General features: G+C 36.0%; 1 protein-coding gene across 1 annotated transcript; it reads right to left on the reverse strand.

Moving 5' to 3' along the window:
* Positions 1-2,126: 2,126 nt before the first annotated feature.
* Positions 2,127-9,408, reverse strand: LOC147505403 (MLO-like protein 12). The gene is made up of 14 exons (XM_086557938.1): positions 9,211-9,408; positions 8,669-8,723; positions 8,398-8,555; positions 8,184-8,300; positions 7,320-7,380; positions 3,928-4,016; positions 3,743-3,817; positions 3,556-3,644; positions 3,410-3,459; positions 3,283-3,323; positions 2,999-3,172; positions 2,890-2,925; positions 2,666-2,794; positions 2,127-2,575 (listed from the first exon to the last, which is right to left on the reverse strand). Exons 1-14 carry the CDS (start codon positions 9,337-9,339, stop codon positions 2,276-2,278), a joined length of 1,503 nt encoding a protein of 500 aa, XP_086414064.1. The 5' UTR covers positions 9,340-9,408; the 3' UTR covers positions 2,127-2,275.
* Between the last annotated feature and the right edge of the window lie 5,583 nt (positions 9,409-14,991).

Here is a 14,991-nt window from a genome sequence, read left to right on the forward strand (position 1 = left end):
ATGTTTAAGTTCTTTGGGCCAAGTTCTATTTCTTGTTGGGCCGATTTTATGTTATTTGTGGACTAGTTTAAATTAAAGTTTTGGGCGGTTTGAGTTAAATTTTGGACCCGAACCACTTAAGCGGCATTTTGGGCGGTTTTAATATTGCTTGGGGGCAGTCCATGGGACTTAAAATAGATCTAATTGGGTCTTTAAATGTTTTAGACTTCGGGTTAAAGGCTTGGGGTTTGGGCTCGGCGGTTGGGGAATCATTACTTAGTCATGAGCTATGAGCCATGCGATGACCTTAGCCATTCCACGGCTATGACTGCATTGAACTTGAAAGCAGCCCGATTATAATGGTTGACTTTGAAGGGGTTGACTTTGACCCGAGTTGACTATTGACCGGGGTTGACTTTGACCAGTTGACAAATTTGACCTTTTAACTCGGATTATGATTTGTGTTATTAAGATAGGTCTAGGGCTATTAGCATACTTGACTTTAGGCTAAGACCTCTATATATATGTGTGTATGTGTATTAACTACTATGTGATTTTGCGATTATTTTATGATATGCAGCGTTATGACACTTAGAGATCCATGAAATTAATAACGCGTAAATCAAAAAAAATACATTTATCAAGATACTCCTTTGTTCTGAAAAATGATATATACAATAAAGTTGATAATCGTAAACAAATTTACCACCTCTTTTAGAACTCCACGTCTAAAGTTTTAGAATTGAGTTTTATATTTGTTGATGTCATATGTTAGGTGGGCATTTATTGAATGGTCATAAATGGCGTTATCTATGGGTATTGGTGAATGTCTTATGAAACCTCCATTGGAGCTGAATGTGACATGAATGAAGTTGTTTGGACCCTGCAGAGAGGAACTAAGGTATTCAAGCCGGAGTTAGTTGTATTCCTTTAAGTAATACACGGGAATGTAAGGTTAGGTGGTGAATGTGGGAATGACCTAAGGTACATAGGTTGTGAAATATGTGTATAAGAAAAGAAATTGATTAATTAATAAGATAAATTAATTTGATTGTGCGAGTGTGCTTGGGCTTACTTTTGAATACCTATAGGATATCGACAAATGTTAGAAGTTCTAACTTTCTTTATATGGGAGGGACTGGTTAGGACTTAATAACATTTTGTCCACAAGGAGGAGAGCTACCCTTATTTGGATATCGGTAAGTTTTAATTAAATGACTTAGTTATTAAAACAAGTTATTAGAATGAGTAAATGCTGGCTTGGGAAGAATCTATGCGGTTGAAATGAGAGGTTCCAAATTTGTGAATGATTAAGTTATGGGAAAAATATAAAGTGATTGTTTGGATAATTAAAAGTATGATAATGCGTGGTTAGTCTACTCAGAACAAATTGTTGACCCATGTTTGCTTTGGCAGCGTGGGTAAGAACATATGTGGTGGAACCCGCGGCGTGTGATTTGGATTCTGCTTTGGAGGCGGTCACGGGAGTTTAGTTTATTAGGTCTAATCTTTTGGAAGGATGTAATAACGTAGGTTACATTTTTTTATATGACATGAGAATACGATGTTGGAAATTGTTATTCTTAAAGTTTGTTTATGTTTGTATTGGGATGGAAGAAAGTTTTTAATAAAGTGATAGTTGAGGAATTTAGAGTTTTTTTTTGTTGTTAAGTTGATCCTGTTGTGATGTGGGTTTTAGGTTTTGACATGTGTTGTATCCCCGTCAACTGCAACAATTGAACCAAGTGATGGTTGAGATATTTATATTTCAATTATTCATTTTTTTAAATGTTTAGAAAATCGGGCTATGACATATATGTACTCATTGTTTGTTAGTGCTAGACGGTGCATTGGTACTGAATAATGTTACAAAATGAAAACGGTTCAATTCTGTGCTTGCCTAGTACCAGAACTCTGTTTTTACGGGTGAGACTTATTCTTGTCCATCTTTATACATTAGCTATTTGCATGTTGAGGCATGCGCGCAGCTGAACCATCAGCCCTTGATAGTATTAATGCAGAACAAGACTGTATATGGTGTAGATAAAGCTTTGTCTATTCTTATGATATTATGCATTTACTAGAAATTATTTTAATGTTTCGCATATTGCTTGTGGGGAGTTGATTTAGAGGAACGATATGATAAATGTAGGAAACTGCTGCTAATTGAATAACGATCTTACCTCAAATAATTTTTTTTTTGAAGATGGATAATCCTTTCTAAACAGGGTAATTGAAAACTACAATGTATATCCTAAATGTACAAAAGAATTGCAGTCCTTCCTTCTTTCCTCCTTTACCACCCAAAAGAGACCTCCCCGTTGTAGATTTCTTTTTCCTTTCCTTTCTGTACCGTCTTGTCGTCTCTCACATTATTCTCATTGTCTGGTGATGGACTACGATCGATTGGCACCGCTTGAAACTCTTTTTCCTCTGACAATGAAGTGTCAAAGGTATAAGATGGTGAAGGCTCCCGTGAAGTATGAGTAGAATTGTGTCTGCTTGTAGCTACATTTCTCTTGGCTTTGTTGTGCCATTTCTTTAGACCCTCAATGACTTGCTCTGTGAATACAACTTTCTTCATCGTTGATCCCATCTGCTTCAAATAAAATTTTGATTCCACAAAAGTGATAAGTAAAGAATATATAATGAGCTCGAGTTTAGTTCGGTGACATTTATTTTTTACCTGTGTGACCAATGCATACAGAGGTAGTGTAACATAACCACATAGAAGTTGAACAAGTACCCCCACAACTATTCTTAAGACAATGTCCTCAGTCCTTCTATGAAAACAAGATCTTAAACCATACTTGTACTGCGAGGGGACAAAGTAATTAGAAAGTAACTATTAGTCAGACCAATTAACAATCTGAAAAGCTAATTGGGTGCTGATCAACTTGAAATACCTACCCAGGTCCAAGAAAAGAAGGCCAACTGGAAGGAATTCTGCAAAACAGAACACTGTATAAGTAAGAACATACTAATATATAGCAAATAATGGTTGATACATATAATTTACCTGAAATAGAATGAAATACATAAGGTGGAGAAGCAACTGAGGTCTGCTAAACCAGAAGAGATCATCACTGAGCTTCACAAGCAAAGTTCCTCTAACAACATTTGACTCTTCGCGGCTTTGCACACACATTTTAGTAATAATAACTTGTAGTTTGGTCCCAACCAACAGAAGTGTCTGCGATATCCTAACAACAAATGCAGCTCAGGATGAAATTGATTCCCACTATTGCGAATAAAATTTAAGAGAAACGGTGTGGATTGTTTCAGGGAACAAGAGTATATTACCACTAGAGGAATAAACGGCAACCAGAAATAGTTGTAAAATCCTGCGCAAGTAGTAAAATTAATTAAGCTTACTAATTTCCTAGTATTAATTGTTTCTGCAAAACTAATAAAAGGAAACAGTTGTTACCATAAGCATGGAAAAATATGAACAATACGGCAAAGATCCAGACCCATAGACTGCAACAAGTAAATCATCAGATTAGTGAAGTTTGATTTCCAGGAAAGAAATGGTGCCATCTTTTTCACATGAAACATCTAGCCTTTCCTATATACCTCATTCCCACCACAACTTCGAAGTCTTTATCTAGAGCTCTCCTAATGAACTTTTGGAAGTCGAATCTGCTGCTTTCTGCAAAATGGGCCTAAGAAAAACCAAAAATAATGTGTAAAGGTGTTTTAAACAAGCTACCTAGAGGAGTACCACCAACTAAGTTTCGTACACGTACTATCACTGGCTTACCATGATAAAGCCATGTCGAAGAATGAAATAATCAGTTTTTGAAACAGACCCAATGAACTGTCTGATGAAACAAGCCTGCAAGAACATAAATCCAATTAATACATTGATTTTTATGCAAGAGAAGAAGGCATATGCTGGTTTTATAGTGACGACAATGAGTTGTAAGGCTGCTTGGTGAAACTAACAGGCCAACGAAGTATACGGTGGTTACTCCAGAACTTCAAATGTCGTCTTGCAAACGAAGTTTGATGAGTAAGTCTGAACCTCCGTGGATCTATATAGTTTAGAAAGTATTTAGTGAAGAAGAAAATGCATATATGAATGAACATGTACAAGGGAACAACAGAAACATGTGAATATTTGGTACAGATAATAAAAAGTAAAAAGTAAAAAATTAAAAATAAATAAATTAGACAAAGTGTATGCTGTTTAGACATGCCGTCCAATTAAGAAGACTGCCGTTAAAAAAAACCCGAATCTGTTTTGCTTATGTGGCTTGGGTGAGGTGGACTCTGGCTAATGTTTCACAAAGGCAGCTCATCTCAAAATTCTGATTTTTCACTAAACAAAATTCCAATTTCGATATATAACAATGGCTGATTTCCCCAATGCAAGCCACACCTCCACGTAGGCAGTATTTTCCTCTTTTCCACCGTTTTGGTGAAAAGTAAGGTGAGGCTGCCCAATGCAAAGGTGAAAAATAATCTCGGACGGAATATTGGATTCCGTCTCGAGACTTTTTTATCGAGACAGAATGTAACATCATGTCTGGTATTTTATAACGAGACGGAATGAAACATCCCATCTAGTGAGTCTAATATCAACAGATGTGAAACAGCCCACTTTTACCTTTTTCCAGCCGGACGGGATGTTTGATTCCATCTGGAAAAAAAGAAATATAGCAAGACGAGATATTGGATTATGTCTGATGAGTTTTGTAATCCAGACAGAATCCAACATCCGTCCGAAGTTCACAACTCAGTCACTATCTCGGTTGAAAGTTTCACCCTCGTTTTGACTTGGAAAAATAGTGACCACTACATTCACCTTTGCATTGGGCAAAGGTTTTGAACCATAAAGAGGTGAATATTGTCACGTTCCCATCATATCCACCTGCATTGGGAATGCTCTAAAGCTCGCCGTTCAATTGGGCGACATTTAAATTGAAACTTTTTCAAAATTCGTTGTTTTTCTGAATAAAAAAAAATAAGCTACTTTTTTTGAAACCAAAGTGAAAGTTGATTGTTTTTTTTTGTTTTGTCATAATATCAAATGTTGAATTGTTTTATTGAATAGGGGTGTGCATGGGTACCCAATTACCCGAATCCGAACCGAAACCGGAACCATTTATAGCGGATCTGGGTCCTAAAATGTTAGACCCATTTAAAGTGGATCTTCAAGAACCGACCCGATAAAGAACCGAAATCGTTAGAACCGAATAGTAAAAAACCGATGGATACCCGAACCAAAACCGATTAGTTTGATTTTGATATATAAAATTTAGTATTATATTACACTAAATAAAGACAAACCCAAACATTATTATTATATATAGTCTATATTTGTTAGGTGTAAAATTATACTAAATATATATACCATTTAGCATAATAGTAAATGTGTGTTATTAAATGCATATTTTATAATATTACATTAAATATGTGTATTATAAATATTAATATTAATGTTTATGTGTCTACGTCTATATGTATAGTCATATACTATGAATTAACTAATGCACTGTCTATATTAACTAATGCATGAACGTGTACGTGCTTGATATATTATATGTATGTTAACTAACAATTGTAGTACATGTGGTATTTATTCTATATATGACGCATTACGTATAGTATACATATGTTCGATTTAAAATATATACATGCGTATAATGTATGAGAATGTATTTAAAATTTTTAGATAACTTTCAAATATTATTATTGAATTTAGGACCATTACTTCTTATGAGAGGACAAAAATATTGATGACAAGTGTTATAGTCGCCGTAAACCAATTTTTATATCGGTTATATAACTAAAAAATAATAATTTTAGCAATAAAAATATATAACCCGATAAATAACCGAAATTGGAACCGGAACCGGAACCGATTTAATTAATGGGTATGGGTCGGGTTTTCAAAATATAAGAAAAAACCTGAAAGAACCGAATCCGATAGGAACCGCTAAAAATAGACCTAGAACCGAAATCAATAAGAACCGATTTAAAACCGACCCATAAACACCCCTAATATTGATGAATTATGTTCTATTTACCTGTGGTAATAAAACTCACAAGTTTTGTTTATCAGAAACTGGCTCGGTGGCTCCACAGTTATGTGCCTTTTGTGTATCAAGAGTTGGGAGTCAAGTTCAACTACATCACACTCAATTTCAAAGAAGGGAAAGAGATAATAAGAGACACTTTGGCACTTTTGGTCATAAGCTTGTCATACAAAAATAGATAACAAGCTAAGTGTGGCTGCTCATTCTTATTCCAAAGTCCATATGCTAAGGTGTTGGTGTATTTTGTGTTTCAAAGTTTCATAATTTTTTTGAACCAAATTAAACTCCAGGATCAAGTTTGTCATCAAAGTCCAAGCCCAACAACCAATCCAACAGGTCTCGCCATAACAAATTTTTCAGGGTCATTTGAATGTACACTCAAACGATCTCGTCATGTAGTTTGAATGTACACTCAAATAACCTCACCATATAGTTTGAGTATACACTCAAGTGGTATACGCGTGTTGTTTGAGACAAAATTTTTGGTTTTTTGCTAGACAATATGGCGGGGTCGTTTAGGCTGTCTCCAGGACAACATGGCAGGGTCGTTTGGGGGCTCTCTTGGGCGATGTGGCTGGATTGTTTGGACTTAAAAAATTCAGTTTGTTTGTCACGATGTTCATTTTAAAAATTAACTTCCACTTAATCAACCCAAACTCGAAAACGACTTCATCAAGCTTGGGCAAACTCGAACTCAAGTTTAATCAACCCAATCTTCTACCCAAACTCCAAAAAAACATCAAGTTTGAAATCACTAAGTTTAATCAACCCAATCTTCCACCCAAACTCTAAAAAAACATCAAGTTTGAAATCATCAAGTTTAATCAACCCAATCTTCCACCCCAATCAAGTTTAATCAACCCAATCTTCCACCCAATCAAATTTAATCAACTCAACCAAGTTTGAGTATATACTCAAACGGGACACGACTTGAATTGGGTGAAGTCGCCAACTTCAATTCACATTCTTGATTCACAACTCAACACTCGAAGTACACGATAAAAAACTCGATTTTTTTTTTTTTTTGGGGTTCAGTCTCACGAGAGAGATGATATCGGCTAAAAAGGTTTGAAAAAAATAGTAACCGGTATGCGTTGAGGTGGAGTGTATTAGGCTATTGTTGTTGGACTTAGTTGTCAGGCTTGGACCGGAGGCTGCCCAATGCAATTTGATGAGTGCCCGATTAAATCACCTTAATGATTTGTCATCACTTTATTTGGTGTCCCTACTGCTAGAAAATTTTAGCAACAAACTGCCAATATGTGTGGATTAATTACACCTTAATATAAACTTTACCATGAGTAAATTGATATTCAAGTGATCTTGTCTCCTCTTCCCAAACTTTCCAGCGTTTCATCTATTGATAAAAATCAAATCAACAATTAAGAGCAATTAGTCAAAGAAAGTAGCACGTCCTTAGAACAAACTCTTTTTTCATATATAAATTCACCAATGCTAATGATGCGTTAATAGAAACGTTTTAATAACCCCCTGTTCCTTCTTGGCTGCTATACTGAATAGTAATTACTAGAGACTGTATAAATGTTCAATGATGATGATCAAGATGTTAAAAGCGTAACGATTTTTGCTAGGTCATTGTAGTTGACTTGTTCCCACCTGTTGGGGGCACCGCGTTCAATAAATGTGCCGTGCCGATGAAAGGTCCGTGTGAATCCTAATGATGACAAATGTTCCAACTTAGTGAGAACAAGTTTGACAAAATGACTTTCGATTTCTGGATCATCTGCCCCCGGTTGTAGAGGTCAGATCTCTGCAACCTCTAGGAACTACCATACCTCTTCACGAAATAGCTTGATTTTTATGTTATAGGTCTTACTCATCTAACCAATTGGTTCTGAATAAGCTAAGGGGATTGGCCTTATGATCTTATATACTCTGCCGCTGCAGCCGGCTTCAAATGCTATTGATGTATGTGGAACTATATCTCAAGACTAGGTTTCATCTCAGTAGGGATCATAGATCAATCCGACTAGAGGTATTAGTATAGATTTGTACTATACCATATGACACTCAATAGTGATATACACATTGACATTTAGGAGTTAGGCCTCAGCTGGCGTGCAACTTTTCTGCTTGTTGAAGTACAGAATCTAATAAGTATTTTGAGCGGCAGCCATAGACAAACTATATATACCGTACCTTTGCCATCCCAAGACCAAAAGTAAGAACACAAGAGAGAACATGGAAAAATGCCAACACAAAGATCAACATCTGGAGATGGTCTACTCCTTGTTTGGACAAAAGAGAAACTTTCCCCTGTTTATAAGATGAAACAAAGCAACTAAGATGAGCTTTAATTAAGAAAATGGTTCAATATGTGTGTGTGTGCGTGCGCGTGTGTGTGCATGCTGACCCTCTTTTGGCAAGTTGGTTCCTCAGTGATATCGCTCGAAATCTTTGTACTTGGGCAAGGAAGAAAGGTTTCTCCAACGCTCTTTGGGATACAAATCTTTGAGATTGCCCCTTGGCTGACAGTTAGTGACAAAGAAATGAACCCCAAAAGTATCAACTCTATAGGCTCACAAAGAAAGGAGAAGAAGTCAGTAAGAAAAAAAGATTTCAGCAGTTATCAAATGAAGGAGGAAATATACAATATAATTTCAGATCTTCATATAAAATGGTACCTGATTTGATCTTGTAAAGAGCTTTGTTGAGAGACTTTCTCCTTCTATTTAAGAACTGCAAAACAAAGTGTAGATAACGTTTTCAAGTGTTAATGGCAGGCATTGGCCTTGATTAATGAATAAGAAAATATGTATAGAAGTTGTAGCTGCGCTCCTTCAAATTTACTTGATGCTTTTCAATTTTCCGCAAGGGAAACATCTATATATACACACATCATAACCACAGTGGCCATGAAAGGACGTGCAATTGCAAGTGCGCAACTTTGGATTTCATGATGCATACCGATCATCCGTATGGATTTCAGTTGTACTATATATGACTATAAAAACTGAATTGAAGCAACTTAAAATTAAAGGTCAAATTATAAGAATAAGAATAACAGTACGTAGAATGTATTGTGTGTTATACATTCTTGATAGTGGTTTTTATTTTCCCGTAAAACACAATCTTTATAGCCATTGAAAAAGCATATTGAAGCAAGTCTGCATGATGATGGTGTAGTGGTGATGAAGAACATCGTACTTAGTATATGTAAGCGTACCTTTTGAAGGAGATGGAAAACATGTTCAAAGATTAATGAAACGAAAATTATAACAAAGCAAACAAGAGCAAGAGCCCATGTTGGTGTTGTTTCGAGAGATGATGTGGCTTGAGCTTCTTCTCCAGCCATATTAGATAGCTAGTTTTCTAATTGTATGATGTCGCAGAGAAGTTTATAAGACTTGGATTATGAAAAGTTGATATATTTTCACAATCCTGTGCCTTGATATATTTTCCGTTGTTAGGTGATACGTGTTGTGTGATGATGGGAAGTGCAAGTCCTGTGGTCAAACCGTCATACACGTACAAATCATTTTGTTGAATAACGCACAAAATTTATACTTTAGATTAAAAAAACAAATCTACTTGGTATTATTAATTAGCGTTTGAGATGTGAAGTCGATGAATGAATATTTCCGTCATTGCCTCTGTAAATATTGTTTAGAGAGAATTTTACTTCGGATTTTGAAAATCAGAATTGTATATGATTCTTTTTTATTTTTGTCAAACTGAAGGTGTGCTTAAATGCCTGGCAAATTGGACGAATATAGGTTAGATATACTATATCTAACATCAATCCAATTGACAGGCACCCGGAGTGTGGATGTTATGTGAAAAATTGAAAATCTAACCAACTGTCGCCAACAAAAAAAATTTCCCTAATGGATATGTATGTAGTAAGTTGTAACTAAATAATCTATAGGAAAAATGAGCAATTTAGTATCATTAGACTAATATTGTTTTACCTGTTACTCTTCCATCCTCCTCATGTTCCCTGAGAAAAGGAATTTGGGCTGAAAATACCTATTAATATAAAAAGGCCAAAAGCCCTTGCAGCAGAATTGGGAGTAGATTTTGCACTTCACAAATCACAATCAATGGAAAGAGGTCATTTTGGAAGGAGATGTCAGAGTGGTGATACAAGCTTGTAGAAACATTGAGGCAGCAACTTTATGGACCTGGAGACTACCTTTACTTTATATTTTCAGTCTTTTATGTCATTTTAATTCTATGTTATTCAGGTTTATTCTCAGAATTTATAATATGTCTGCTCATACTTTAGCCAAGTGGGCTGGAAGTAAAAGACTTCTAACTAGGCAGGAGGTATGTAATAGGTTTTTAAACCAGTTATGATGCCACACCCATTTAAAAAAACAAAAAAGGGCTAGTTGAAGGCAATTAATTTAGCAGTACTGTTAATTTAGTTCTGGTTGTCTTCTTTTTGGAGATTCATTTTTCATTTCATGTTTTACAAATGAGATTGAAGATTGCAAGCATTTGTCATTTTGGTGTACACTTTTGAAGAGAATGGTAACTCAGTGCCTCATTACATCCTCATTGAAAAGTGGTAAGATTATTATTTCTATTAACAGGTAGTTCGAGTATCATCAACGCAAATTGCTAGATTTATTGTGACTCGTCAACTTTTTAAGAAATGAAAAAGTGAAAAATTCATGTTATAGCATCATCAACGTGATGCTATTTTTGATTGCCAAGGTAATAGGTATCAATTTTTCTAGCAATTATGTTCACCAATGCGCTGCTAAACTGTCGTTTCTATCTCAACAATTGTTAAATTCTCGACCAAAATACTCAAAAATTTAGCAGCCACTCGCACGGGACAACTTTAGGCATCCAAATGTTGGACGTAGGGCAGGGAATCGGGTCGGGTTTGACCCGAATCCGACCTGACCGAATCCGAATAGTTTGGGTTCGGGTCAATTTTATATCCGTTTATTTATTCGGATCGGGTCTGTCGGAGTCGGGTTTGGATATATTTTTTGGGCTTTTTTTTAATTTTTAGTGTTATCCGATCGGGTTAGTCGGATATAGTCGGGTTCAGATATTAAATTTCGGATATAATCGGGTTCGGGTTCGGATATTATGAAGCTATTCGGATTCGGATTCGGATATAGCCATATCCGACCCGATCCTTGCCCTAGTTGGACGTGTCAACTTTTGCCGTCCATAACGTTTTTCAATTGTTTTTTAATAAAAAAATAAAAATGACTGGATTTTGTACCAAAATGAATTGGTGCCAAGGAAATAGAGGGAATAAGGCATGGGACAAGTTGTCCCGTTTATCAAAAAATTGCATTTGCAAGGGACAAATTCTGCCATCCGAAAAAGAAACCAAAATTTCTGCACGCGTTGGTACATAAACTGGTTTTACCAATTTCGACCGAGTTAAAATGTTGATGTGTCACAATTTTTTTAACAGCGCATTGATGATGCTCTTATGTTTTAATGCCATTTTTGTTAATTTTACTTTTCATGAAATAGTGGCACAAGTTTAGCCGTCTCAATTAATTCAATTTTAAAATAATTTTTTACATATATAAAACAATTTTCTTGTCTTATTTGAAAATTTTAGCCGTCCAAACCATTTCTATAATTTTGAGGAAAATGGTTTCGATTTTAACAATTGTTGGGATAGAAATGAGGTTATTATTGCAGTGCGTTGGAGGCCCAAATTGTCAAATAAATTGCTACTTGTCACATTAGAAATGGGTTTTAGCAATGTGTAGTGTTTTGATTGATGAATAAAAAAAATTGTGACACATCAGTTTTTTCTGTCAATAAAAATTGCTAAAATCTCGTTATGTACCGACGCGTAATAAAAAAATAGTTATTTTCTATCTTGGACGGGAATAGTTGTCCGGTCCAAAATTATATTTTTTTCAAACGGGAAAAGTTGTCTCATCCACTATTCCCTCCATTTTTTTGGCACCAATTTCTCATTTTGGCGCCTATCATTTCCCTCCATTTTTCTAGGCAATATACATAGAGATAGAGACGGTGAAACACCATTCATCCATCTCTTTCTTCATCTCATCTCATCAGTTTAAGTTTTTAGACATAATTTTTTTTTTTTTTTTTTTTTTAAAAAAAATTTTGTCATGGGTTCTAGTTCTAGTGACGTCAATGATTCCAGCTACGCTTTAGTTGTACCGAAATGGGGTGGATTTGTTGATGGTGGAGAATACGTACATGCACTAACCGCGATCGTGTTAGTGCACATGAACGGTTGATGGCTGATTATTTTGTTGCTAAACCCAATTATAAAGCTGGTAAGTTTCGTCGTAGGTTTTGTATGAGAAGACCACTTTTTCTCCGTATATTGGAAGTTGTAACTAATTTTGATCCATATTTTATTTAAGCCTTCTTGTGATGCTCAATCTTGGTTTGGTGAAGATGACAACGGCAATACAGATGCTTGCTTATGGTTGTCCAGCTAATTCTATGGATCACTAGATAAAACTTGCTAAGAGTACAGCTCGTGAATCACTTCATTATTTCTACAATGCAATTGTCAACTATTTTGAAGAACAATACCTGAGAAGCCCGACGGAAGAAGATGTAACACGCTTGTTTGCAATTGGTGAAGAGCGTGGTTGACTAGGAATGTTGAGTAGTTTAGATTGTATGCATTGGGTATGGAAAAATTGTCCAACTGCGTGGCATGGAACTCATTTGGGCCATGCCAGAAAAACAATTGTGATTTTGGAAGCAGTTGTAGACTAGGAGCTATTGTTTTGGCACGCATACTTTGGAATGGCTAGATCGGGTAATGATTTTAAGTGTTAGATAATTCTCATTTATTTGATAATTTAGTCAAAGGAACAGCTCCAATTTGTGTGTGTTTATCAAGTGTAGAGGTAGTATTTGTTTGACTGAACTTGGTTATGTCGAGGTACCTACGTATCGAGTTCTTTAGTGAACTCGAATCAAGTCGGACGTAGTTCCAGCTTTTGATTGGTTGATTGGAGGGGAGATGAAGATAGATGATCGATCAAGAAGATGGAGAATTAGAGAATGGAGAAGACGCCTCCTTTTATAGGCGTAGATCCCCCTTTTGCAATGTTTTGATGATTGTTTTTACTCCTTCCGTTACGAAGTAATGATCTATTATTAATGATATTGTTGACTAGCTTGCAGCGGTTACGTTTCCTAGGTCGTTTGGACTACCTGACCTTAGGTCGTATGCACGACCTGCTTGTAGTCTGGACACGTGGTCTGCCACGAGTGGTTGAGAGTGGGAGGGTACTGACATCAAGTTAATAACAATAAAATCCTTACAATATGGGCTACTACCTAGATGATGGAATATATCGACCATGGGCTACATTGATTCAAACAATCTCATCTCTGGCTAGTCCCATGGATATTAACTTTGCAAAAATGCAAGAATAAGCTCGTAAAGATGTGGAACATGGTTTTGGTGTTTACAGACTAGACTTGCAATTGTTAGCAGGTCAGCTCATCAGTGGGACAGAGGAGCTCTATCTCTTATAATGAAGACATGCATTATACTTCACAACATGATTGTTGAGAATGAGCGTAATGTACAACTTGCAAAGTGGAAACCACCTTTAGATGAATGATTGTGGCATGAAGTTGAGATGTAGATTAGAGTAATGACTATGTGCTTGTGCAAAATATGGTAGCCAGGACATTAAGTATTTGTTGTGGAACTACTAATGAACAATTGAAGAATGATCTTATGGAAATAACATCAATGGGTACGTTATGGTGCACGCCACAACCAAAAGAACAACTAAATTTGATTTGTCTTAACTGTATTTTCTTGGTGTGCTTTCATCAAGTTTTTTTTGTTTGAATAAGATTGTTGTTTATTTGGTAGAAATTTGTGCTTTATTTAAATTAAATTAAATTAAAATCAATGCAACTTCAAATTAAAAACATTACAACTAAAAATTATAAGCTTCATATTCTTTATTTTCATCCCTCATAAATGGAGTGGGAGAGCGTGTTCGCCTACCACGAGACTGACTAACACTGCTTGTTGATCCATAATCATAAAGCGACCCAAATGACTGAGAAGGAGGGGTTAGAATGTATAGACTAAGATGTTGGGGTCCCCCACCATGTGACCAACGACTTGGTGGCATCGTTCAAATGAAGTTTAGACGGCATGGTGGCATCGCCCACATGAGGGTTGAGCGATCTGCTCTGGTCGTTAGAAGCTAATTCATCTGGAATTCACTTTCTCGAACGATCTGCTCACATCGTTCGTAAGGAGCTTGAGCAATCTCATGGCGTCGCTCGTAAGGTGCTCGAGCGGTTTGCAGACATTGTTAAGAGCCCATTCGTCTGGAAGTTTGGCTTCAAACGATTTGCACACATTGGGACATGACATTTCAACATTGGCATGTCGGTTAGAACCGAAATTTTACAAACGCGCTGAAATTTCATATTACTATAAAAACCAAAGTTAGGTTTTTAGTAATGGAGTCTTGAATAGAAACCCAATTTTGAGAGCAACCAAAATTGAGAGGAAACCCTTGCAAAGAGAAAAAGCTTGTAAAGAGAGAGGAGTGATCTAGTAAGTTTGGAGAGACTTAAGAGGAGTGATTGTAATCTTCATTCCTATTATTATAAAAGGATTAGCTCTTGTGGAAGTAGGCATCATTGGCCGAACCACGGTACATCTTTGTGTTGTGGTATGTTTTACTTTCTCTATATTTCTATTGCTTGTTTTATGATTGTTATATCCATAGTTTAGGATTGTGGTTGTTGGTTGTAGTAAAAGATTAGATTTGTTTTTTTATTGGAGTAGTAAGCTATCTTAGTGGAGATCAATTGGTATTGTTTTTCCCAACGAGTGGTATCAGAGCCGTGGTTTGATTATTCACAAAGATAATTATCCAAATCTTGCTCGGAAGGTGCTTGATAAAATTCCTGGAAGGAGGTTTGAGTTGAAATAGCTTGTTGAGATGGATCATTTTATAAACACTCGCATGACTAGTCTGAATAGAGG

Source organism: Coptis chinensis, chromosome 4, assembly GCF_015680905.1.
Source record: "Coptis chinensis isolate HL-2020 chromosome 4, ASM1568090v1, whole genome shotgun sequence".
NCBI classification, from domain to species: Eukaryota; Viridiplantae; Streptophyta; class Magnoliopsida; order Ranunculales; family Ranunculaceae; genus Coptis; species Coptis chinensis.

Coding starts and splice junctions, on each gene's coding strand:
- LOC147505403 (XM_086557938.1), bottom strand. CDS start 9,339: ATGGCTGGAGAAGAAGCTCAAGCCACATCATCTCTCGAAACAACACCA. Junction 8,301..8,397: donor AACCAACTTGCCAAAAGAGG/GTCAGCATGCAC, acceptor TCTTATAAACAG/GGGAAAGTTTCTCTTTTGTC. Junction 3,645..3,742: donor TTCGACATGGCTTTATCATG/GTAAGCCAGTGA, acceptor GGTTTTTCTTAG/GCCCATTTTGCAGAAAGCAG.